Source organism: Tenrec ecaudatus, chromosome 12 (assembly GCF_050624435.1).
Source record: "Tenrec ecaudatus isolate mTenEca1 chromosome 12, mTenEca1.hap1, whole genome shotgun sequence".
NCBI classification, from domain to species: Eukaryota; Metazoa; Chordata; class Mammalia; order Afrosoricida; family Tenrecidae; genus Tenrec; species Tenrec ecaudatus.
Window position 1 is genome coordinate 77,523,487 of NC_134541.1, and position 25,579 is coordinate 77,549,065.

Genomic DNA, 25,579 nt, shown 5'->3' on the forward strand with positions numbered 1-25,579 from the left:
CACTGGCCAGGTTGGCATAATAAACCTACCTATCACACCAAGCAAGAAATAATTATTGAGAAATTCAACCTTTTTCTTAATCTCTCATTTATTATGTTACCTATTGGTCCATCATTTTGTTGTGTGGATTTTTATTTTCTTTTTGTTGAGTTGTAATCCATTGTGAAGACTAATCCTTAACGTTCATCACCAAGTGCTTCAAGTCCTCATTGTCAGCAAGCCAACTTGATGGAAACTAGTAACAATTCCTTCATTGATTCCCTTTGACTTGCAAGAAGGTAGGAGACTGGTATGGACTTTTAGGCGATAGTTTCTGGCTAAGCTGAAGGTATGCCTTTCTTAGATGTGCAGTGTCTGTGGCACAAGCTGGTATGTTCATTCCTGGCAGCCTCCTTTACAAGAAGCAGGGAAGACTTTGTTGCATTAATATTTTACTACTAATAATACTATTAATAATATTTTTCACGCAGAATATCTCTCTCTGCATCCCCAGGCCCTGTGCTTTGTCACCTCCCCTGCCTGGGAGCCACCTTTTTTGTGGTCAGAACTGACTCCTCAGTTCTGGGAAGTTTCTTCTGGGAAGAGAATTGGAAAGTTCCTGTCAAATCCCCTGCTTCCGCCATTTCATGCAGATAGCTTTCATTTTCCAAACACGTATCACACCTTCTTTCCTGGGTCAGCAACTTGCCAGCATCATCTATTTGGTGACACTTCAGGATCCATCAAGGACAAGCTAGAGTTGATGTCAGAACTATTAATTGTTATGACTGACTAACGTGACAGCTTTGAAAAACTGATGCTCAGCCTCCTGGCCCAAATGAATGAGTAGCTGTGTCTCTCCTGGAGGCAGAGGTTTATTACCATGTGAGCCTGGCTGATTGTGTTTCCCAAGGATATCTCTGATGACTCCTCGCTGGCTGATTTCAGAGCACAAAATACATATTTGTGCACAGAGATCTCAGATTAGTCTCAGCTGATAATCACAGGTGGCTGTAATGAAGACCATGCTGTTCCTGGCAGCAGAGACCTTGGGTACCAGTGGGTTTGGCAGACTTCCCTGTGGATATGTCCATAAAGAGATATCCTTCAGCCAAACCTGTACACATAACCATTAACAGCCTAGGTCATGCCCTGCAGAAGCCAAACTCTAAGGATCAGACCTGGGGCTCTAAATAACTCTGCTACTATGTGACCAGAAGAGGTATGAATCTGGGTTCATTGACTCCCAAAATTAAAAAAAAATATTGTGACCTGATGTATCATATTTATCTGTGGTTAAGTTTCCAGGGGGCTGGTATGTTTTCTGGGGCTTTCTTAATGTAGGAATGTGCTCTTGAGTGTGTACAAGAATTCCCTGGAGGGCTGTGAACACACCATTGCTGAGTCGAATCCTGAGATTCTGACTCCACGGGCCTTGGGTAGGGCCCAAGGAAACACATGTTTGCCGGGCTCTAATATGACAATGCTGGTCTGGGCACCATACTTGGAATACTGTGTTTTAGTGCATTAGGAGCCAATGAAAATTGTTGTTGGTAGTGCCCACAGTTGAGCTAGTTCAGACTGTACAATGGAATGAAGCATTACCTAGCCCTATGTGTCGTTGGTAATCACTGGTATACTGGAGTCCACTGTCATGTCCCTGGGCATTTTGAGTGCCTTGAATTGTAAGCTACATGTTGAGCTACATGTAAGCTACATGTTGAGCAAACCCATCAATTGCTCCATTGGAGAAAAATGAGGTTTCAGCACCCATAAAGATTTACAACTTTGGAAAAACAAAAGGGGCAGTTCACACTGTCCTAGATGGTCATTAGGAGTTGCGCTCAACTTGTTGTGTGTTTTGGTTTAAAGCAATATATTGAATAATACACAGAACAATATCTGTTGTGATTCTTAGGGTTTTGAGATGAGGAAATAATTTTAATTTGTTCCCACCTGGCTCTTTTGTGTTCTTTTTTAGAATAATGCATTTTTACAAGACCCATAAGACAACTTCATTATATTTCCTTCCAAACATAATACAAAAAACAAAACCCACTGCCATTGAGTTGATTCCATCTCATGGCAACCCTATGCAGTTTCTGAGATGGACAATCTCTACAAAAGCAAATAGCATCATCTTTATCCCATGGAGTGGGTGGTGAGTTTGAACTTCCAATCTTGTGGTTACTAGCCCGACACCTCACTCATAGAACCCCTAGGATTCCTAAGTAAAATAGTGAAAAATTAAAATAAAATCGAAACTTCTGAAAATAACTGCGGTGAGAATAGGACTCACTGTGGGTGAGAATAGGACTCTTAATTGTTAGTGGTATTATAAATCTATAGAATAATTTTAGAAATCATTATCTACTTCTTAGTAATTCTAATAAATAGTTATCTTATAAGAAGCAAATAACAATCAATATAAGATATTTTGTGCATCACTATTTATAATAGTTAAAGCTTGGAAACAAGTTGTCTAGTTTTAGAAGTGTTTATTAGACTGTGGTATATTGATGCAGTAAAATAATTGAAATGTAATTTTATAGGAATGGAATAGAGAACAATTGAAATGTAAATTACAGAAACCAATAAAATAGAGAAAATTTGACAAGCTATGTAAAAATAGCAAAATAAAAAATTTGTATTCCTGAATTTTTTCCCTACACCCACCACCATTTAGTATAGAGATTATTCTGTTTTGAAGTAAATTTAAAGTTTTTCTTTAATAGTTTAATATCATTAAAAATAAAAGACTTTAAAAACTATTTTCAAGCCTATTTCATAATAACTATTCTGAGTATAGTCCAGACCCTCATTCAGGGATCATCAAGGCCATAGCAAGCTTCATGGGTCTATGATAAAGTGTTTTATTTTTACCTGGAACTAAAAGCATGGAGAATTGTTCAAACCACCTTCTCTTGAATTGGACTCGGGACAGGATGATAAATTATATTTTATGGCATCGATAAAACAGAAGCTTTTACAGAGCATCTTCAGTTCTGAGCAGGGCACTGGGCAGTGGTGGGGAGGCATGGGGGAGCTCCTCAAGGTTCAGGGAGTCTAAATAGCTGGCTACCCTGCCTCAGAGAGGATAAGCGTTACAAGGAGGCGATGCAGAACCTCTCTGTTTGAACCAGCCCATGGTGTGCCCATTTGTGTCAGAGTAGAACTGCGCTTCACAGAGTTGGCCATCCATCATTCTTCAGCAATAGATCTCCGTGCCTTCCTTCGGGGAAAAACCTCAAAACATCAGTCTTTCAGTTAGCAGCTGAGTGTATTAGCTGTTTATACCATGTAAGGACTCCATTCTCCACTTTACTCGCTCACTCGCTCCCTGCCACCGAGGAAATGCTAATTCACAGTGACCCTATACTTAGGGTAGGAAAAGTAAACCAAGCACAAAGGAACAAGTAACCTTAGAAGGGGTAACAGGTGGCCATCACTTTCAAAACAGACCTTTTATTCATGCAACATGCCTGGGTCAACATGGAGGAGAAAGGAGAGACTCAGAAATTATTCAGATACTCAGCATCAGGTCAATGAAACATGTTCAGTTTGGAAAAACCTTCCCACTGAAGATTTTGATAAGTGTTACTCTGATTTGGGAGATTGGATGGCTAATTAAAAATCAGAAATAAAAATGAATTAAATTTTAGAGTAAGAAGTATTCCTAGAGTATCCCAGCACAAGTCAAAAATACACAGGCAGAAAGCAAAGGATTTACAACGCAAGGTCAAGTCTTTTTGGATCTGTCTCCTCGTCAGAAGTGGAGATGATAATAGATGCTGTGGACATTCCCTGATTCATGGTGACCCCACACAACAGAGTGAAATGCTGCCTGCTTTTGGGTCATTCTTATGATGGGTTGTGGACCAGACTCTTGTGATCCCCTGAGTTTCGCTGGTTAATTTTTGGAAGTAGAGCATGAAGCTGTCCTGCCTAATCTGTCTTAGTCTAGAAGCAGCTGAGCTTCACACCAACATGCAAGCCTTCACATGAAGGAGGTACTGGGCATGTGGCATGAAACTAATGTATAGGGAGATTCTGGTGCCTTCTAAGTGTTAAGCAAGCAATAGGTATTGCTCAGGTTATAGCAAGTGGTGGTGGTCCATGAGGTAGGACAAGGGTGAATTCCTTGCCTCCTGGTGTGTGGTAGTTACATAATCTGTTGTTGATTTGACAGGACTAAGAGTGAAGGGGTGGAGTTTAGCCTATGAATCAGGTCACAGCTTGATGACCTCATTTGGAAAAACTAAGGAGATAAATAGCTCACTTGAGGCGTGGGACACAGGTTCACTCTCTGAAAGACTACTGACAAACCACATGGAGCTATGCTGATGACAGCCAGAGCCCTAGAGCTGGAGGAGCCACATGGAGACCCCTGCCAGCACTGAGATGCTTCTACCACAACTGGATCCACAAGACTTCCCACCCACTGGCCTGTGATTTCCTTGCATTTGGTGTCATTGCAAGTGTTTTATGAGTCTGAAGAGGACCTTATAGATTGTTATCAGACATATGGGCTAATATTGGACTTATGGACTTGATCTGGAACGTTTTCTCAATATTCAATATTGATATGGAATATTATTGAATATATGATTATATATAGCTCTTTTTTACACACATGAGTGCCTATGAATTTGTTTCTCTAGGCTACCCAGACTAACACATGGTCCGTCACCTGTTCTATTGTTGTGTACCTAGTTATGATGCTCCGAGTCTTTAATTTTCTGTTATATGATCTTTGATGAGTAATTTACCCCCTTGGACCTTCCTCATCTATAAAACCTCAACAACCTCACTGCCATACGTCAGCACAGACTTAAGAAACTGAGTGGAACTGCGCGTGGGGGTTCTGAGACTGTAACTCTCTACGGGAGTAGAACGTGTCCTCTTTCTCCCACAGAGCAGCTGGGGGTTTCAAATAGCTGGCCTTGCGGTGAGCGATCAGAGCACCTCACCTAGAAAACAGGGGTACAGGCTGCTGAGAGGTAAAGGAGCTCCAGTGGTGCTAGGGTGGGTAAGCCCTGGATAATATGCAGAGTACCCCCCATCTTGGTGCCTACCCTCTGCCCCTCAGTTGTCTCCTGTGCTGGAGGGCCACACTCACCTGCCTGAGGTGCAGCCCTCTTGCCTGGCCTTTGGTTGTGCGGAGCTCCCACACACACACCACCGTGCTGAGCCCGGACGTGATGACCATTGTTGCAGAGGGGCACACAGCACAAAGGCAGCGGCCCCAAGCAGCCAGGTTCTCAAACTTCATCAGGACCTGCGGAGACAGGGGCGGGGCTGATGCTGGTTCAAGGCTGGTGCGAGCCCAGGCTGGGGCGGCACAAAGTGACTTGGGAGAGTGCGGTGACACTTGTTTAGTATTGCTTAATCGAGATGTGCACTGGGTCAGGCCCTGGTGACAGAACCAACGTCTGTGGAAACAGCTCTCAGGAGAAGGTAGCATTAGATCCCGCATCGATGGCTTCCTCCTGAAGATGACACCGAAGATGTGCGAGGGAGGGGAAGCGTGGTGGCTCATGACTGAATCCAATGTGATAAAGTGGTGAGAGGAAGGAGGGGTGAGAGAAGGCTGGGAAGAGGGGACTGTATCAAACAAGCAGCCATGTGGGGATGGGGTGGAAAAGTATCAAGAGAGCTGACTCTTGGCATCTTACAGAAAGCTCATTATCTGTTCTGTAAGCCAGGTCTGGGCAGGAGAAATCCCCACGATGTACTCTAGGATCCTAGACTGACTGTCTGGGAGGGTTAGATTTAACCAAGTAACCTGCCAGCAAGGACAACTGCTTTGAACGTGTGAGTGTGAACTGTGAACTTGTAGGCATGACTTCTTGAAATAGGGCTTCAAGACAAAGACCTTTGCAGGGTCACACGGATGGCTCATGAACAGGCGGGGCACAACTGCAATGGGGCGTGGGGCAACTGCCCCTCTGCTGGGCTGTGAATCCTCTGACCACTCTGCCTCCCCCCAGCGGATTATTGGGGTGCTGAGGGACACTTTTCTCTCTGGTGACCATCTCACCTTGTCAGAACCATAGGTGCCCAAGCAGCAGCTGAAGTCATCAAAGCCCCAGCTGAAAGTCCTGTTCCAGACGTCAGGCATGAGCACCTTATTCTCCTCCACAGCCAAGATGGTCTTTTCCGTGGGGATAATTTGGCCGATGGCTCCCTTGGGGGATTCAGAGCCTAGAGAAAAGAGGTACATATCTGTGTCCAGTTAGTATAGTGGAGTTCATGTGTCCCGCTCTAGTTGGACCTGACCAGGACAGGGGAGCCTTGGGATGGCAGAACTTGTCCAAGCCCCGCCCCCACCTAGCTAGGGGCTCATCAGGGTTTTCCCTACTGGACCCTCTTATCCAGGGCTACATAAGTCTCTCCCAGAGCAGGAGTCAGGCCACCAATGGCTCTTTGTCCCCCTAGAGAGTCTGCTCCTTATCTCCTCCACTCGCTTGGGCAGATATAGTGAGTATCCAGCCATGCAGGTCCTCAGGGTCTTCTTCGCGAGAAGAACAGCAGCTTGAGTTGCCAGGGCTGATTCCAGGGACAAAAGAACCCTTATACGACCCAATCATCTGGTCCCTGACCAGGACGGCTGCCAGGGTTTCTTGTGACAGGCAACACTCCCCTGTCTTCACCCTACTTCATTCTCTACAAGTCATCATGGTAGCTAGCATCCAGGTGCCCAGGCTTTGTTACCGCAGGTTAGCACATTGGCATGCCCCACCGATGGAGAGGAGGCCTCTTTCCCAGGCTGCTGCGAGGATTAACAGGGCAGGCATGTGGGACACCCCAAACTAGCCCTGTCTTTGAGGCAGCACTGGCACCATACGTTGGATGACATAAATGTGCTTTCTCCATGTTATAGGTCAGGGAACTGATTCCATGGAAGCTTCAACAGGTTCAACCCAAGAAAATGGCCGGTGGAGAGTTGTGATTAAGCCCATCGAGCTGAGAAACAGCAAAGCCCACATGGAAGAAGCACACCAGCCTATGTGATCATGAGGTATCGATGGGATCATGTATCAGGCATCAAAAACCCAGAACAAAAAAATCATATCAATGTGAATGAGGGGAAGTGCAGAGTGGAGATCCAAAGCCCATCTGTAAACAATTGGACATCCCCTTACGGAAGGGTCACAAGGAAGAGATGAGCCAGTCAGGGTGCAGTTTAGCCCCGATGAAACACAACTTTCCTCTAGTTCTTTAATGCTTTCTCCCTCCCACTATCATGATCCCAATTCTACCTTACAAATCCAGCTAGACCAGAGCATGTATATGGGTACAGATAAGAGCTGGAAACACAGGGAATCCAGGACAGATAAACCCCTCAGGACCAACAATGAGAGTAGCAATACCAAGAGAAAAGGGGGAAGGTGGGGGGGGTACGGATCACAAAGATCTCCATATAACCCCCTCCCTGGGGGACAGACAACAGAAAAGTGGGTGAAGGGAGACATAGGTCAGTGTAAGACATGAAAAATAATAACAATTTATAAATTATCCAGGGTTCAGGAGGGAGGTAGGGAGGGAGGAAGGGTGGGAGAGGAAGAGGAAAAAATGAGGAGCTGATACCAAGGGCTCAAGTAGAAAGAAAATGTTTTGCAAATGAGGATGGCAACAAATGTGCTTGGCACAATGTATGTATGTATGTATTGTGATAAGAGCTGTATGAGCCCCCAATAAAATGATTGAAAAAAGAAGAATTGTGATTAAGCACAGCACCCGGGCTCCGAGCCGGCACCGGTGCTCTCCTCCAGTGCCGTGACTGTGCAGTTAGCGCTCGGTCGTCCAATGGCTGCCAGCTCGAACAGCAAGGTTAGAAACAAACTGCACGCGGTCTGGAGCTTTGCCAACAGTTGAATCAGCAATGCGTCGGCAGATCACGGTCCCAGAGGGGGTGGCATCCGTCTAAGGGCCTCTTATTCAGATGGACTGTGGCTAGCACAGGAAAGCGGTCAGGAACGGGCCTTTTGTTCTCTTTCTTTGTGTCAAATAACGTAACCATGACTCCAGATGAAGTTCGTGATCCCAGCCGTAACGATAAGAGGAAAACTGTCAGAACTACCATGGAGTTAATTAAAGAAACCATTGTAAACTTTGAATCAGGTTACTGCTCCTCTGATCTGGCAGCTGAATACAACAGGACTAAGTCAACTGTATCACCATTTTTGAAAAAAAAAATCTGATGAAAGTGGCTAATATAGTAAAAGGTTTGAAATTGTTAACCATGAAGCAAAGAACCCAGAAAGTTACGGTTAATATGGATAAATCAGCGAAAAAAACCTTGACGACAATAGGTATCAGAAATAGTGATATGAGAGAAGCCGCAAAGCCTCCGCAGTGATTTAAAGCCCTGGAAAAATGAATTTCTTAGTGTAATTTGGGGGCCTCAGAACTAATTATTTGGTTTTCCATTACTTCCTATGGAAAAACTGGGTTTACTTCTCGACCTTTTCAATGTCTGAACAGGAATGAGTTTTCACTGTAGCCCGCTCCCTACGGCCACTCGAACAGGCCAGCCACGCTCTGGGCGTGCTTACGTGGAAAGGAGCCTGTAAGTCACTAAAGACCCCCAGTCCAGGCTACTGCTACTGTCTTCCTTTGAGCCACTCAGCCCAGTGTTTGGATCTGAGGAGTAAGGAATCTGGAGGCTTTTCCCCAGGAAGCAGTTTTTATTGTATTATGTTCACTGATTTTTCTCTCGGGAAGCCCGTCCCTGTTTATGTGCTTATTCCCTGCAAACCCCCATCTCTCCCTGCTCCCTGCTCCCCCTCCTGTCTCGGGCCTCCCCGCAGTCACCACAGTCTTGTCCATTAGTATATGGACCTCATTTCTTCTTGATTTTCCATAGAATCATGATGATATTAGATATTTATCTTCGGAAGATCGACGGCGTTTGCTAAGCACAATGCTGCCGTGCTTTGTCCGTGTCTCCTGGTGTTAGAGAGGGCTGTCCTGGTTTATTAGTGACATATGCACGCCATTCCATGGTCCGAAGGTGAAAGGACTGCTTATCCTTCTTCTGTAGTTGGAGTATTGATGGCTTCTAGGTTTTTGCTATTATGGAAATTTCTGTAATCAACATAGGTGTATATATATGAGGGGGTACCCCCCCCAAAAGACCCAATCACCTTCCAAGCACTTTCTATTACATTTAGTACATTTCTCAAATTGCGAGTCCATTCTTGGAAACATTTTTCAAACTCATCTGTTTTGGATGGCTGACAGCACCTCCCTCATTTTTTTCTTCACCTCTTCTATGTCCTCCAATCACTGTCCTTTGTCCTTTCATGTCCCTCTGCATTCACAGAAACAAAAAGAAGTCACCCGCAGTGAGGTCAGGCGAGTAAGGCGCGTGGGGCAAGAGAGCCATGCTGTTTTTCTCACTGGTGCACTGAAAGGTGGAGTTTGTTTTGCACAGGATGTGAGGTTTGGGTCCTTTTCCACTTTTTTTTTCCTGAAGATGGTTTTTCCAGCACCATTTGTTAAAAAGACTGCCTCTTGTCCATTTAATGTGTTTAGTTATAAAAAATGTTACATGTCCGAGACCAGAGTCACATCCTGACACAACTCTTGTCTTGGTGTGCTAGAGTCCTCGGAGAGGACCTGCTGGCCTTGATTCACTGGTGGGGCAAACAGTGCCTCCACTCCTGCCCTGGTCAGAAACATGCAGATACTGGGCTGTGTAGCTACTGGGCTGTGTTGCAGGGTTTCCGGTTCTAATCCACTGGTCTTCATATCTGTCATTGCACCAACACCAGGCTGTTTTCATTACCATGATTATATAGTAAGTTTTAAGGTCCGAGAGTGAAAGGCCTTCTACTTTGTTTTTAATTTGTAGCTGTTTTATTCATCCTAGGTTTCTTTCCTTTCTATATAAAGTTGGTAATTCATTTTTCCCATTTCCTTGAAAAATTGCAGTGGAATTTGCATCAGAATTGCATTTATTTTGTAAAGCAATTTTGGTAATATTGATATTTTTACACCGTTTTGTCTGCCTATCAAGGAACATGTTAATTTGTTCCATATGTATAAGTTTCTTTCAGTTATTTGAAAGAGTATTTTGTAGTTTTCTTTGTGCAAATCTTTCTTTTCTCTGGTAAGATTGATTCCTAAATATTTTACCTTTGTGTAATTATTGTAAGTGGTATCGTTCTTTAATTTCTTTTTCGAGAAATGTCCCTTCTATACTTATTTTGTTGAGAGGTTTTATCAGGAATGGATGTTGTATTTTATTAAGTTCCTTTTCTGCATCAATTAATAATATGCTTTTTATTTTGTTTATGTGATAAATTAAATGGATTGTTTTTCTAATATAAACCATCCTTGCATATTTGATCCTTGCATTGTTCATGAGTTTTAAATTTTGTTTTACTTTTTGATGTTTAGTTGAATTCTGTTGGCATCTATATTCATTAGGGTATTGATCTGTAATTTTCAATTCTGGTGATAGCTTTACCTGGTTTCGGTATTTTTATATTTGCTTCATAAAATGTGTTTGGTAGTGTATTATCCATAATCAATCAGGTTGAGGTAAAACACAAACAGTCCAAAAGAAATAAAAGAGAACTTACTATCTCCCTCCCAATAAATTTGACCTTTAAACATGCTTTTTTTTTCCCGGTGGTCAAGTTTAATTTTAATTCAAGTCTTTAGGATGAACATGTCATCTCCATTTAGTGACATCTCCCCATGTGGTACAGTCATCAGACGTCATACCCACGACCCTGAGGGCCAACCCACCAAACCTTCTGTCCCAACTGGGTGACTGTTCTAATCTGGTTTGAGGGACATTCCTCTGCTGACTTCCGGCCATTCCACAGTCTCTCCAAGCTTTGTGGAAATTAAAGAAGTTACCAAACTTATAGTAAATAAAAAGACTGATGGATAAACAACAATGTTTACAGAGTGCTAACCACGTGCTGGGGCTACTTATGAATGATCTCATTGTGCACTGCCCTTGTGTCCAGAGGCTCACAAAGGCCCAGAGACTTGCCTAAGGTCTCACATCTTGGCCACAGTAGGACTGGAACTCATGCTTGGGCGGTCTGGTTCAGAGCTCATGATTGTCCAGCAGGAGGCTAAGCAGCCCTGGGGATACCTCCAAGGGGCAGAGCTGGGTCATTTTCCAGGAAATGCATTGTTGTTAGTTGGCGTTCTGTCATTACCAACTCACAGAGACCCCAATACAACAGAACAAAACACTGCCTCGTCCTGCGTCATCTTCAAATGTGTCCTTATGTGTGAGCCCATGGCTGCAGCCACTGTGTTAGTCCATCTTGTCACGGGTTTTACTGTTTCTCTGTCCTTCTACTTTACCAAGCATTATGTCCTTTTCCAGGGAACCGGTCTCTTCCGATGACATCTCCAAAGTACGCCAAGCAGTCTCACTATCCCTGCCCCTAATGAGCAGCCTGGCTCTTTTCAAGACAAATTTGTGGGTTCTTTTGGCAAACCAGGGTACTTTCAATATTCTTTACCGGCACCATGATTCAAATGCATGGAGTTTTCTTTGGTCTTCCTTGTACAATGTCAAAAATTCACATGCATATAACACAGTACTATCATATTATGATCTATTTTTCTCTTCATTTCTATAAGAATCTGATTAGTCTATTTTGATGGTCTTTGAGTTGGCACATATATATTGCTTATAGTTTCTTGTTCAATTAAAGCTTTCATAATTATACAGTGATCTTCTTTGTCTCTCATTATGTCATTAAATTTGATGTTGATTTTGTCTGAGATTATTATGGGTGCTCCAGCTTTCTTTTGACTTCTGTTGGCTTGATATATTTTCCCCCCATCCTTTCATATTGATCTTTTCTTTATCTCCTGTCTTCTTTTTTTTTACACTTTATTAGGGGCTCATACAACTCTTATCACAATCCTTACATATACATACATCAACTGTATAAAGCACATCTGTACATTCTAAGCCCTAATCATTTTCAAAGCATTTGCTCTCCACTTAAGCCCTTTGCATCAGGTCCTCTTTTTTCCCCCTCCTTCCGTGCTCCCCCCTCCCTCATGAGCCCTTGATAATTTATAGATTGTTATTTTGTCATATCTTGCCCTATCCGGAGTCTCCCTCCCCCCCCTTCTCTGCAGTCCATCTCCCAGGGAGGAGGTCACATGTGGATCCTTGAAATAAGTTCCTCCTTTCCAACCCACTCACCCACTACTCTCCCAGTGCCGCCCCTCTCCCCCCTGGTCCTGAAGGTATCGTCCACCCTGGACTCCCCGTGCCTCCAGAAATGACCTTTTGCTTTCTTCGTGATGATGTTCTTGATTTCCTCCCACAGCTCATCAGGTCTTCTGTCACTAGAGTTCAATCTGCACTTCTTGTTCTCAAAATTCAGGTGGGATATATTCAAGGTCACATCTTGGCTCTTGCCTTATTTTAATTTTCTTCAATTTTAACTTGAACTTCCATACGAGTAATGTGTGATCTGTTTTAGAGTCAGCCGCTGGCCTCACTTTGTTTGCTGATACCGAGTTTCTCCATCGCCTCTTTCTACAGACGTAGTTCACCTGATTTCTGGATGTTCCTTTTGGAGAAGTCGACACCTGTTGTTGGATAAAGGTGTTTGAAGTGAAGCCATTATTCTGGCAAAATTCTATCAGGTGATTTCCAGCTTCTTTTCTCTCACGGACAAGACTGTCTTTTCCAACTACTCCTCCTTCCTCTGCATTCATAACGTTTGCGTTCCAGTTATCAATAACTATCAGTGCATCGTGATCGTATGTTTGATCAAATTCAGGCTGTAGATAAAATTCTTCAATTTCTGCATCACTAGCATTAGGAGTTGGTGCATCAATTTAAGTAATAGTTGTGGTGACTGGATTTCCTTGTATGTGAGTAGATATTAGCCTATCACTAAGAGTATTGTACTTCAACAGACCTTGAACTGTCATTTTAGATGTTGGATGTGATCCTATTCTTGAATCTGTCATTCCTAGCAGAGTAAGCCATCTGATTTTCTGCTACAAAATGGCCAATTTCAATTCATTTCATATCACTAAAGTCCATATTTTTTACAATTTAAATTTTCCTATATTCATACTTAGTACATTCCAATTTCCAATTATTAATAGATGTTTGCAGCTAATTGGTATCTTATTGAGTCATTCCTCATCAGCAAATAGAGGTCCCGAAGGCTTTTCTCCCACAGGATATACTCCACGTATGTAATTATGGTCACATGTGCTCTGAGAGGCAGCTCTTCCTCAGTCAGAGTCTGAGCGCCATCCTATAATGGTACAGTCCCCAAACCCACAGGGGGTGCTCTCAGTCAGCATTGTCTCCATGGCAGTGGATTCGTCTTGCTCTTCCAAACAGGGCAGCACCTTCTGGTACTATCTCTGCCAGTGTTCTGTTTTAGTTACATCATTTTCAGGGGCTAATTCTTCTGAAGTGAATGGTTTACTCCTTCTTTGTAGTCTGCTCTTAGTCGGGAACACTGCTGAAACTTGTTCACTTTGCCTGATCCTGTGGTATTTGAAATACTAGTAACATAACTTGCAGCATCACTACACACAACAACCCCCCACAGTATGACAACATGACAGACAAATGGTGGCCAGGAGACCTGGAGGCTCCCTGTTCGTCTGTGGGTATGAGTGTGTGTTTGTACACATATGCATGAATCCACTATGAGAGAGAGAGAGAGAGAGAGAGAGAGAGAGAGAGAGAGAGAGAGAGAGAGAGAGAGAGGTTGAAGTCAGTCCAACAGAGGTGAATGCTAGAATCCTGCCATGAGTGAAGGCCTCTCCAGATTCCCACCTGGCTAAAGACATAGTCAACCCACGTCAAAAACAACCCTTTCACCAAATCGGTGCTCCTAACCCTCCATACTGAAGCTGTGATCCCGCTGACTGGGCCCCTGACGGGCATGGCCAGAGGCTTACCTTTGACTGTGACTGGAGAAGGCTTCAGAGACTGCAGGCTGTAGAAGAATGGCTGGGGGTGACCCAGCAGACTCAGCGCTGTGTTCATCTCTTTCCCAGGGGACAGCTTTCCTGTGGAAGTCCTTGTTGGGTGGGGTTTGGTGAAGAGCTGGAGAGGCAAAAGGGAAAATGCACACCACATAGATAATTAAGGAAAAAATACACAGGGACGGAATCCTCCCAGTGCAGCCATGCTGGCATTTTCTGTGATGACCCAGTGGGAGTTGTCCTTATGGAGGAGTTTGACAGTGGTCCATGACTCTCACAGGGGAGGCTCTTTCCCTGAGTTACACAGCACGTGGCTAGTAGATATCCTCAAACCTGTGACAATACAGTTCAGGCTTTGGAGCTGGCTAGGCAGGACTAGAACTCTGCCCCGGTCACTTGCTAATTGTATGATTCTGGGGATGTTACTGAGCTTTTCTGATTTGTAAACACAAAATAACTCCTATTCAGAATTCTTGAGAGGAGTCAGTGAATTATTCACACTAATCTTTAATAATAATTTTTGAGTGCTAATAATATTTCAGAGACATTGGATGGTAAAAATGGTTAGATCCCTTGGCTGCTCACTGAAAGGCTGGAAGTTCCAGTCCATCCGTAGGCAACTCAGAAGAAACTCCTGGCAGTCTACTTCCAAAAAACAACTATTGACTATTTTCTACAGCGCAAAGTTCTACTCCGACATACACAGAGTTGCCATGAGTTAGAAGCGACTGGTTTTAACACATTTTAGGCACTTACAGTGTGTTCACTCATTGGATAGTTACATCAACTCTGTGAAGTAGATATACAAAAAGAATTATGTGGATGAAGTGCCAATAAAACTTTAAAAAATAAGAATTAAATACCATGTAGAAAACACTTATCACATATGTCACAGATGGATGTAGCTTTCATTATTGACATTCATCACATCATCATCATCATCATCAAGTGACAATGAAGGTTTAGTTCTAATATTTAAGGCATAGACAAATAAAGACTGTTTTCCTCTCCAGTTTTTGTTCTTGCCCTTCTTCAAGGAGATAATATTTTTCCCTCTCCAAGTTCATGCTTCACAAACTTTCTGACAGGGAAGACAAGTGACACGGCATACCTGTCTGGGCACCTGTCCAAAGTTGCTGATAAAGCCCAAGATAGTGCTCTTGATCAGTGGATCTCCAGTGCTGCTGAGGTCCATCTTGTCGCCATAGAAGTAGGGGTGGAAGGTGTTAACAGCCTCCACCGCAGCTGAGCCTTGCTGCTTATATCCAAAAATGAGGTCTATCCAATGGTGGAGGTTGGAGCTGACAAAGTCACTTTCCAGAGCCTGGACCCAAGACCCAAAAGACGTGAAAATTATAGGCCTATCCCAGAGTCAGGCTCCCTCCACACAAGCTGCAAGGAAGTATACACTTTAGACACTGATGTGTGCAGGAAAGAAAAGTAGTGGTCCCTGCACTCAGTTGGGTTCCAGGAGGCAGATATCATCAACAGAGACCCATCCCAATGCCTGCTTCCAGCAAATGCCAAAGCCAATCTGATTGTTCCTACCACCTTTGTTCATTCACTTCATGAATTAACCATGGAATTCAGAACAGCTATATTGTGCTGGCCTGCAAGTGGTGTCTAACCTGAGTTACTAGATTGGAAAGTAACCCTTGGATCTCTCATGAGAGCCGGCATATGGAGAGAGGTGATTTTGACTGCAGCCTGTGAGGAAGTGAGACGGACTGTAGTGCTAAGCTCTAAAGACATCTTTTCCTTTGAATCCGAACACAGTCGCTCAAGTTTCTCTCTTCTCTTTTTTAATGGTCATGTTCCAACTTTGTTTATGTCAACTAAATGTGAGTTTCATAGAATATTAACATGTTATGAAATATGAGTGTTATTTTTAACACCACCCTCTTCCCCCTCCCCCAGCAATGTAAAAATGTGAAAACCATTGTTAGCTCATGGGATGTACAAAAACAGGCCGCAGGTTGGGCTTGACTTGTGGATCATGGCTTAATGACCCTGATCCATTGAGAAGGATCATTAGAGATTTCATTGCACTCTCTCTCCTCCGGATCATTGGCTTGGCTGTGAGTTACTTGCTTGCATAGATGCATGAGCATTCCGGCTCTTTACTTGGTTCCTTTAATCCAGGCTTCCCAGCCATTCTCTTAAAGCAACAACACGTGAATAGCCCAACTACCCTTACTTAGTTGAGGCCCCACAACCTACCAGACGGCTGTGCTGTGGCTGTCCCCGGATGCTAGGGTTAAAAGTAGCTTGATTTTTAAAACATTGAAATCTGAATGTGTTTCCATTCTCTTCCTTGGTCCCTTCAGCCTCAGCTCACCTAGTCAGCCCCTGGACCTCTGAGCTGGCATCCACTGACCTCAAATTCCCAATACTACTATGCCTCAGTGTCTGCATCTATAAAATAGGGAAATGACTATAGGTTTAGGTGAAGACTTAGTGGTGTGCACATTTGGTAAAAAAACATTATTTCCCTGTATTCTATTATTTTCTCTTTATTGTTTTGTGTAAGCAAAAAAGAAAAGATCAGCGAAGGAAGGCAGATTTCCAGCCTACCTGCCCTGTCCCACCCTCTTGCACGGACTCTCTCTGAGGTTTCACTATATTTCCAAATCAGCGGCCGATGAGATGCTTTACAAAAGGCTGCCCAGTTGATACCCACACACCTGGCTCTTACTTGAAGAGTGTTCCATGTGGGCACTGGCGTTTTGTGTGTGTATTTTCTTTCAGTCATGGGTGCTTTTGCTGTCATGTATAATTAAGCCACATTATGACTGGAGTTGGGAGTATTTTTTAACTAACTTTCCCGCTCCCAACCTCCAGATCTCAGAACCTCTCCGGGATCATCCACCCTCCATAAACAAGTCTGACTTCCCCCAAACCAAATACCAAGCCAATTGTCATTGAATCAATTCTAATGCACCCTGGTGACCCCTGTGTACCAGAATATAACCATTTTCCATAGGATTTCAATGACTAGTTTGTTAGAAGTAGTAGGCGTTTCTTCGAAGGGACCTATTCATGAACTTAGAGCTACACTCCTCTGCATGCACCGCTCAGGGCCACCTTACTTCACTCTAATCCCAGCCCACTGCCATCAAGTCAATTCTTACAGCAACCCTGAAGAACACGGTAGGACTCACCCTGTAGGTTTTCAAGGCTGTAAATCTTTACTAGAGCAGAAAGCTTCGTCTTTTCCCCTGGGAGTAGCTGGTGGTTTTGAACTGCTGACTTTGTGTTAGCAACCAGTGCATAATCCATTATGCTACTAGAGTTCCTTTACTTCACTCGAGTACTTATAAATTATTAACAATGGGTACAGGACCCTTCCTTTATCAATCATGGAAAGGACGGGACGTGAAATTTCTTCATTGAGAAACCTGTGTCCGTACAGGAAACCTAAGGGCAAATATGTGATGGCTTTCAATGAGCCTTAGTGACACCGAGGAGGGCATTTAGCCTCATAAGGGGGTCTAGCAAGTGAGGCCACCTATGTTTCTCGGAGCTACATGGCCGAGGCGGCTTTGAAGACAAGTAGGCCAGGCGGAGGGAGGATGAGCTTGAGGAGATGAGCAACGTGCTGTCGTGAGAACTGCAGGAACGCGGTCCAGCGGAAAGACAGGTGTGCTGGTCTGTGGTGTCCCTTTTCCCACCATGACATGTTTTTGTAGTGGTAACAAAAATATTATATGGAGTATCTCCAGAAGACTCTTAGATATTCTTCGGATTGAATGGTAGACTCAGAAGAATCGCGCCTTTCACTGTGCCTCACATGAGGGGCAATCTTCCGTGTGCCATTTTTCTTGGTTTCGGTTTTCCAATAATGTGAGGGTTGTTTGAGTAATTTATTTCCTTAACTAGCTCCTAGGTACCTGTAGTCAGGGCTATAGTGAGTCCTGGATAGGTAGATACACACGGCCTGGGACGGGTCTTTCTGAGAATATGTTGAAGTAAGGCTGTTGTTGCCGGCAGGCCATGCTGATCTTGGCCTTAGTACTCGAAACCACAGGCGTGGAAGGGGGTGAGGTGGGGGCTGGAATGACTGCTGTTATCAATGATCAATCAAGAACACGTTTCTCCTCACCAAGAGAGATGGACAGCGGAAAGGGCACAGATTTCTTGTCACTATTTAGACTTCCAGGTTCCACCCCTCATAGTCTTTTTTTTTTAGACTTAATTTAATTTTTCAAAGGTGTCCTGGAGGTGGAGCAGATGACATGCAAGGCTGCTGCTAACGGCATGGTCAGTAGCTCGCACCCATTGCCAGCCTGTCGGAGACATGCTAGGCTTTCTGCTCTCGTAAGTATGTACAGCCTTTGTCTTAAACTAAAGCAGTCACCCAAGGTAGCCAACTCCCCACAGAAAGAGCACCCCAATCTCTGTGATTCAAGGATTGTAAATAATAAAATACAAATGGAGGAGGGGAACGTTCTGAAGATTCACTTTATAGAACGCTATGGATGACAGAGAAAGCTCGACAGTCGATTTACAGGGTGTCCATATGAATTAACCTCTGCTGATTTCCCTCTGACTATTGAACAGAGTTTGGAATAACCATGCTACCAGATAGAGTGCACAGGAAAGGAAATTAACGCAAATAGAGTTAGGTTACAATTTAACACCTTATCATTTGTTCTTCCCTTTGACCCATTTTCAATGCATTCTATTTTTTAAAATATTTTCTGATTTCTTTGTAATTGAGGTTTCTGTTTAGTTTGGTGTTTTGTTTTGTTCTTGTGTGTATGAAGTACAGCACAGGTAAATCTATAGAGACAGTAACTAGATTAATAGTTTCTAATGTTATGGCAGGGAGGTGGTGGGTGGGGCGGGATAGGTGCTAATAATAATGCGCACAAAAAAGAAGAAAGTGTTATAAAATGGAATGTGATGATGGCTTTACCACTCCCTCTGCCATATACATGCACCTGTGAAACTTTTACTACAATCAAGGCAGTGACCATATAATTCCGCCCCACAGTTTTATCCTGTGCTTCTAAAAATGGCTTTCGTGTGAATTCAGAGACGATTTACAGAGAAGATCACTCAAATAGTCACACACATTTTGTTTCATTGAAATACCCTCAATATCAACTGGTTTTACTCCATGTTTTGTGGATATAAATGATGCCAAACATCTTTTCAAGTGGCTATCCTAATCCAGGATAAATCTCACAAAATTACAAAATAGCTTCTAGTCTATATTGACATGCCCTTTTCTGGTACTAAGCCAAATCCTTTTCAGACCTGGCAAAGGATTTGGCCAGGAGCCTCTTCAGGCCTACAACCAATCGTTGGCGTACATTTGGCAATTGGGAATGACCCTGTGTATAGTGTTTGGTAAGTGCAATGATTTTCCCTCTAGGGCAGCGGTTCTCAACCTGTGAGTCATGACCCCTTTGGGGGTCAAATGACCCTTTCATTGGGGTTTCCAGATTCACAACAGCAGCAAAATTACAGTTATGAAGTAGCAATGAAAATAAATTTATGGTTGGGGGGTCACCACCACATGAGGACCTGTATTACAGGGTCCCGGCATTAGGAAGGTTGGGAACCACTGCTCTAGGGAATCTAAGAAGAATTTCTCCTTCTATCTCCGTGATTCCCACAACAAATTGGTATAAGAGCAAACCCTAATAGAACTCTTGAAAGAGCCCCAACCCAAATGTTATCTGCCAGCCTGGCGGACAGACTCCAGCCCCTTCTCAATGCTCTACAGACACAGGAGCCTGGGAATTGCTTGTTCTCACCGCCTTACATAGACAGAAAGACTCCATGGAATTAAGATGAAGCTGAAGTTTATATCTAAATACTTTCATTTGAGGAAGGGGTTTCAGAGTGGCCTAGCTTGACTCACCTGTCTGTGAAGGCTGATGAATTTATGAGGATCTCCATCAGCCCAGGGAGGGAGTTGTACATCCCCCAACACTGTCCCATCCTGCATGCAGCCTGCGTAGAAAGAGAAATAGTGGAGCTTTGGATGAATGGAAGTATGAATTGGCCAGAAATTAGCAGCTGGAAGCACTGTGCTGCGCAGGGCTTTTGATGACATAGGTCAAGTGGGAAGTATGTTCTGCTCAGGTCACAGTGCTCAGGACTCTTCTGCCATTAGTGTGTTCCCTCCTCGTTTACTGGAGAATCCCCACCTGGCCTTCATGTCTTTGTCTCCTTCAAGTGGTCCCCTTGGCTTCCCACGGAATATTAATTCTCTGCCGACTATTTCAGTAATACATTCTCCTTTCATATTGGAGCGTCATCACGGTATGTCCCTCTCCCTACACTAGGCCTTCTATCTGAGTATCTGGGCCATTTAATTTTGTTGAATAAGTAAATGAAAGAGTAAATGGGAACTTGAAATATCTATTATACTATTTATAGCAAACCCACTGCTATAGGGTTGATTCCCACTCATAGTGACCCTGGAAGACAGAGGAAAAGTATCCCCATAGGGTTTCCAGGCTGTAATCTTTATGCAATCAGACTACTGCATCTTGCTCCAGCGGAGTGGCTAGTGGATTCCAATCACCAACCTTCCAGCTAGCAGCTGAGTGCTTCATCGCCGAGCCACCAGGATCCTCTGCTAGATTATTTATAAATAGAGAAACCAGCATCTCTTTCATTAACAGGAGGAATTTTATGTTTGCTAATTTGAATTTTTTGCAAGCTTAATTTGATTATTTACTTATATGTTTATTTATGTGCTTTTCTTCCCCATTTTAACTTATAAACCCCATAAAAATGGAGCGCGCACTGATGATCTTCAGTCTCTGGTACCTTTCCTGATCCAGCAGGCTGGTGAACTGCCCACCTCTTGGTTGCCAAGTTCCTGAATGACTTCTTTCATGGTCTACATGTTGTGATAACTGACTTTTATATCTGTCTGGTTCTCAGCATTGATTCACATGAGGCGTCAGAAGATTTGGACACTGATGAGGCCAGCCCTGCCCCAAATCCTGGGACCTGATTCACCTGGCTTCCACACATCTGTTTTGAACATTCTGCATGTCCAGGACTGAAAGCCTTGTGCAGCAGCAGTGTGCTATGGCTGCCTCGGGGAACATGCCCTGAGTAATATTTGAAGGAGAAATTAATAGCCAGAGGAAACAATGCTAAGGACTGAGGCTTATTCCCTCCCTGGCCAGTGCCTACTGCTGCCTCCTTCCTGCCCCAGGCTGCAGCCACAGTCTGAGATCATCCTAACATGGTCCACTGTGACTCTGGGGTTGTTTGCTTCCTTTTTCTAAGTGCTCTGGAGGCATGACTCACAAATGCAGACCATTCACTGGGGTACTTTGGCTCAGAGCACTCAGGGTAGCTGGTGTCCTTCCACAGCTCTGACCCTCCATTCCGATGCTGCCTCCAAGTGGTGACCTCACATCAACCACACGTGATTCTTTGAAGGACCTAACTGCTTATCTGAAGGAGCCCTGGTAGCACAATGGCATGCACATGCTAACCACAAGGCCAGTGGTTTGAACCCACCAGCCTCTCCTTTCAAGCAAGATTAGGCTGCCTGCCCCATCAAAATGTGAAGTCTCAACGGGACAGTTCTATTCTGTCCTGTACTGTCACCAAGAGTCCAAATCAATGGGTTAGCAGTGATTTTTTTTTTTGCTGCTTACTTGCTCAACAAAGATTTTGATAAGATTAGCAGGGACAGGATAGAAGGAGAGCCGGCACTGAACTCACCCCATCCAGGTCTCAGGTAGGAACTCTGCTTACCTAACTCCACTGCATTACAATTCATTAGGAACTCAGGCAAGTAGAAGAACTCTGGTGTCAGTTCCCTGACGTCACTCATGTTCTCCCTGGAGGCAGACTCCCATGCGTTTTTCACACTGTGGAACATTCGATCTGCCACATCAAAGCTTCCACCCTATAAGGACAAAGGGTCAGCATGATCATCAGCAAGGGCTTGAGTCCTCTGGCTACACCAGTATCACTTGTGTGGGTATCTGTTCATCCATCCATTCCATGTGTCATTGATACAAAATGTCGGATTTTCATAAAGATATAATGTACTTACCTCAATTGCTCTCTGGTATTTTGTTTAAAACACACATTAACAATCACTTTTAATCGTGGCAGTGGTTGAATTAGGAAGGAATTGGCATTTCCATTTTGTAGAAGACTGAAGCTCCTACATATTTAGTAGTCACAGAAGCAAATGACATACCTGAGATCAAATTTTGGAGGTCACTCCAAGGTCAGGCTTTGTCCTGTGCCAGTTTACAGTGTGAACCACAAGTTGAATTGAGTGCAGATACACATCGATATAAGCAAACTGTGTGGGACCACAACAGACTCAGTTTTGTTTCTGTTTTTGTCTGAGAAGGAAAAGATGCCACACACTTGGGGTTCCCATTGGTCAAGGCCTGATTAGTAATTTTCCTGGTGAGACAGACGATCCACTGGGATCTTTGAGTCATTTGCTGTACAGGGATTCCATTACCTCTGGAGTCTCAACAAAACACAGTATGTGGGATGCTTAAAGATGTGGCTTTTCCCCCAAGGTTGCTTTGCTCTTGCTTTAAACTGGGTAATGTTGTCCTTCAGCATATTCAAACAGAAATGTAAGCCCAATGGGGGAAGGGTCTAAATAAATATGCACCTAACCAGGCACTCACTGAAGCATATTAAGAGCTTTGTGTATTTAATCTACAGATGAAGCATTATATCTGCTGGAGATGGATGCCTTCTCATTGCCCCTTCTCCGTTTGCAGCTTTTATGAGCACTGATGGTAATCTCCAGAGAAACAATATGATATGGTAATAAAAAGATTAGCTGTATTAAATAAAAATAATATATACATAGGAAATATTGTTAGTGCTACAAATCTGGTTAAAGATATTACCACAAAGAAAAATGTTATTTTTTCACAGCTTCTAATGCATTTTAGCAAAAGTAATATCTTTAAAACTTAAGCCTGTATTATTTATAAAGGAAGCAATAACTGATTTTCCTATTTCCTGTATTAATAAATGTATTTGCATACATTTGTTTCAAAATTAATGGGTTTTCTCCCTTCTGTGATAAAAAGAAAAATGCCAAATTCCCTAGAAGAAAAGTAGAGTTACTTTGTTACTTATAATTGAGTCTATTGACATAACTCTGGTGGCTGTCTGCAATGAGTGCCAGCTAGGACTAGACTCTTAGTAACCAAAGAAGGGAGAAAAAGAAGAGCAGACCAGCAAAGAAACGGAGAGGAAGAGAGAGAGGCATCTTTAGTTTTACAGCGTGCCTGTTAAAGGAAGGTCCAAACGAAAGAAGTAAAACAACATCAAAATTATAGCTAGCCATTTGAAGTAAACCAAGTGTCCAGGCAGAAGTACTGGACCAAGGTCTATCCATCAGCATGATCTGAAGTGGAGCGAAGCCCTAACATCCTACATTAAGGAGCCCTCGTGGCAGAGTTCAAGTGCTTAGCTGTTAACTGAACAGGTAGCTCATCCATGGAATGAAGTTGGGGAAATTTGCTTCCTTAAAGATTACAACTTTGGATAGGATCATGATGAGTCAACGTGACGCAACGGCGTCCTGATGTCTGTGTGTTTGCTTGTTGAACATCCTAACTAATAGGCTGTTAAAAGCTCTTGCTGTAACAGTGTATTTGGGAAACCTATGCATTCATCGACAGGAACTCTGGTGGTGCAGTGAGCTAGCGCTGAGCTGCTAGCTACAAGGTCAGTGATTCAAACCCACCAGCTGTTCCTGGGGAGAGAGAGGAGGCTGTCAATCGCTGTAAAGATTTAAAGCTGCAGAAACCCAAAAGGCAGTTCGATTCTGTCCTACCTGGTGGTTATGCATCCAGATGGACTCAACAGTAGTAAGTCTGTTGTTGTTTGTGAGGCTCATTAGTCCAGCTGCCAGCTCCGTCTGGTTCTCAGCAGAGCGTGGGACTGACCTCAGAGAAACCACTAGCTTGCTTTCCCTGTAAGATGTGACCTTGTATTAAATAAATAAAACTGCCAAGAGGGTGTTTGAAAAAGATGCTTTCAAAATGGTAAGGAGAGTGGCTATTTGTAAAGCATTAAAAATAGCCAAATTTTTCTCAATTGTGTCTCACTTAACCACATAACTCACTGAATCAAGCTTTCTTTTTAAAGCATGAAGGGTTGAACACTAAGAATTAGGAAGTTCTAAGTCACCATTGCCACTGAATTTATCTTGACTCAGGACGCGCCCGTATATGGAGGGCAAACTGAGCTCGTGGGGTTTTGGGTGGTTGATTGTTCAAAATTTGATCTCCAGATCTTTTTTATGAGGTGCTTCTGAGCAGCCTTGAAACTGCACCCTTCGAGAAACGAGAACATTAACCATTTACACCAGCCAGCAACTCCTCGGACTACCACCCTTGCCTTTACTGATCCTGCTAACCGAATCTCTACAATACTTATATTTTTAGTCAAAACCTTGGAGACCCTGGAGGGTTCTCATCAAGGCACTGTTGTAAGCCTTTTAGATCCTGGCTCCAATGCTGTCTGATTATTGTCCCCTCTATGATCTGTCATGCGACAGCTGTCCTCAATTTGCAGTGCAGATTAGGCTGCATCCCTACTGTCCCTGCCTCATATAATGTGATGGTTACAAGAAGGTGGGGTACTGACCCACAGGGCACTGGGTGTGATGGGGACACTAATAAAGAGGCCCAGGATCATTCTCCCGGACAGACACAGACACTGTAGGTCCACCTCCCTGGCACCCGCTTGCTGACTCGGCTGACACCCATCCAGAGCGCATGGCTCTCTGCAGCTGCAAGCATATGTCTTACACAAAACCAGCCTGGCTCATCTTAGGTGGTTCAGAAAGTGCTTTCCTGCTGGTGGTAACGGCTGGTTACAGCTGACTTCACATGGGTTGTGACTTAATTAACACAGCATTTTATTTCTGTTCTTTATTAAATACAACGATAGCAGTGATGGAGGCTGTTTCCTCACTGGGGTGCTGGCTGCCTGGCTCAGGCCCACTGTGTTAGTCTGGGTACTTTAGAGAAACAAATCCACAGAAACTCATGTATAAGAGAGAGTTTTAAATAAAGGTTCAGTGCACATCAAGAGAACATCCTAACCCAGTGCTGCCCAAACCCACAAGTCCAACATTAACCCATGTCTGACACCAATCCACAAAGTCCTCCTCCATCTCACAAAACAGATGCAATAATGCTGACTGCAGGGGGGAAAGCCGAGTCGGTGAATGTGTAAACATCTCAGCGCTGGTGGGGATCTCCATATGGGTGCTCCAACACCCAGGGCTGCATCAGGATAGGTCCATGTGGCTTCTCCACGTGGATGTCTTGCAGGAAGTGCGCCTTGCCAGTTGAAGCAGGGAACTGGCTAAGGCAATTGCACCCTGGTCTGACCATCAGAAAGCAAGAGATCCAAGAACTTGAAAGGCAAGGCTCATAGAGCCATTTATCTCTCCGCCCTTCAATTAATCCCACTTGTGTTTATCCGCCAGGTTGGCACAATAAGCTAACTCACCCACCCAGGTTGGATCTGAGCTCAAGTTAGAAAGCAACTACTGCTCTCACACAAGAAAATGTTGATGCCTTGACTGCGACTTTGTGGAATCATGTCAGAACTGGGCAGAGAGAGAGAGAGAGAGAGAGTGGTGTGTCCCACATGGGGT

General features: G+C 43.8%; 1 protein-coding gene and 1 non-coding gene across 2 annotated transcripts in view; one reads left to right on the forward strand and one right to left on the reverse strand.

The window, feature by feature from the left end:
• Positions 1-25,579, reverse strand: part of WDFY4 (WDFY family member 4) — a 388,818-nt gene that overhangs the window by 9,103 nt on the left and 354,136 nt on the right. Inside the window, exons 51-56 of the mRNA XM_075527922.1 lie at positions 21,673-21,826; positions 19,808-19,899; positions 15,047-15,259; positions 13,909-14,056; positions 6,020-6,204; positions 5,099-5,257 (exon numbers count right to left, since the gene is read on the reverse strand). Coding sequence (XP_075384037.1) covers positions 5,099-5,257; positions 6,020-6,204; positions 13,909-14,056; positions 15,047-15,259; positions 19,808-19,899; positions 21,673-21,826 — 951 coding nt within the window. The remainder of the gene's footprint in view (positions 1-5,098; positions 5,258-6,019; positions 6,205-13,908; positions 14,057-15,046; positions 15,260-19,807; positions 19,900-21,672; positions 21,827-25,579) is intronic.
• LOC142423621 (small nucleolar RNA SNORA3/SNORA45 family) lies at positions 9,539-9,668 on the forward strand. Its single transcript, XR_012779232.1, has one exon. It is a non-coding gene; the product is annotated as a small nucleolar RNA SNORA3/SNORA45 family (small nucleolar RNA).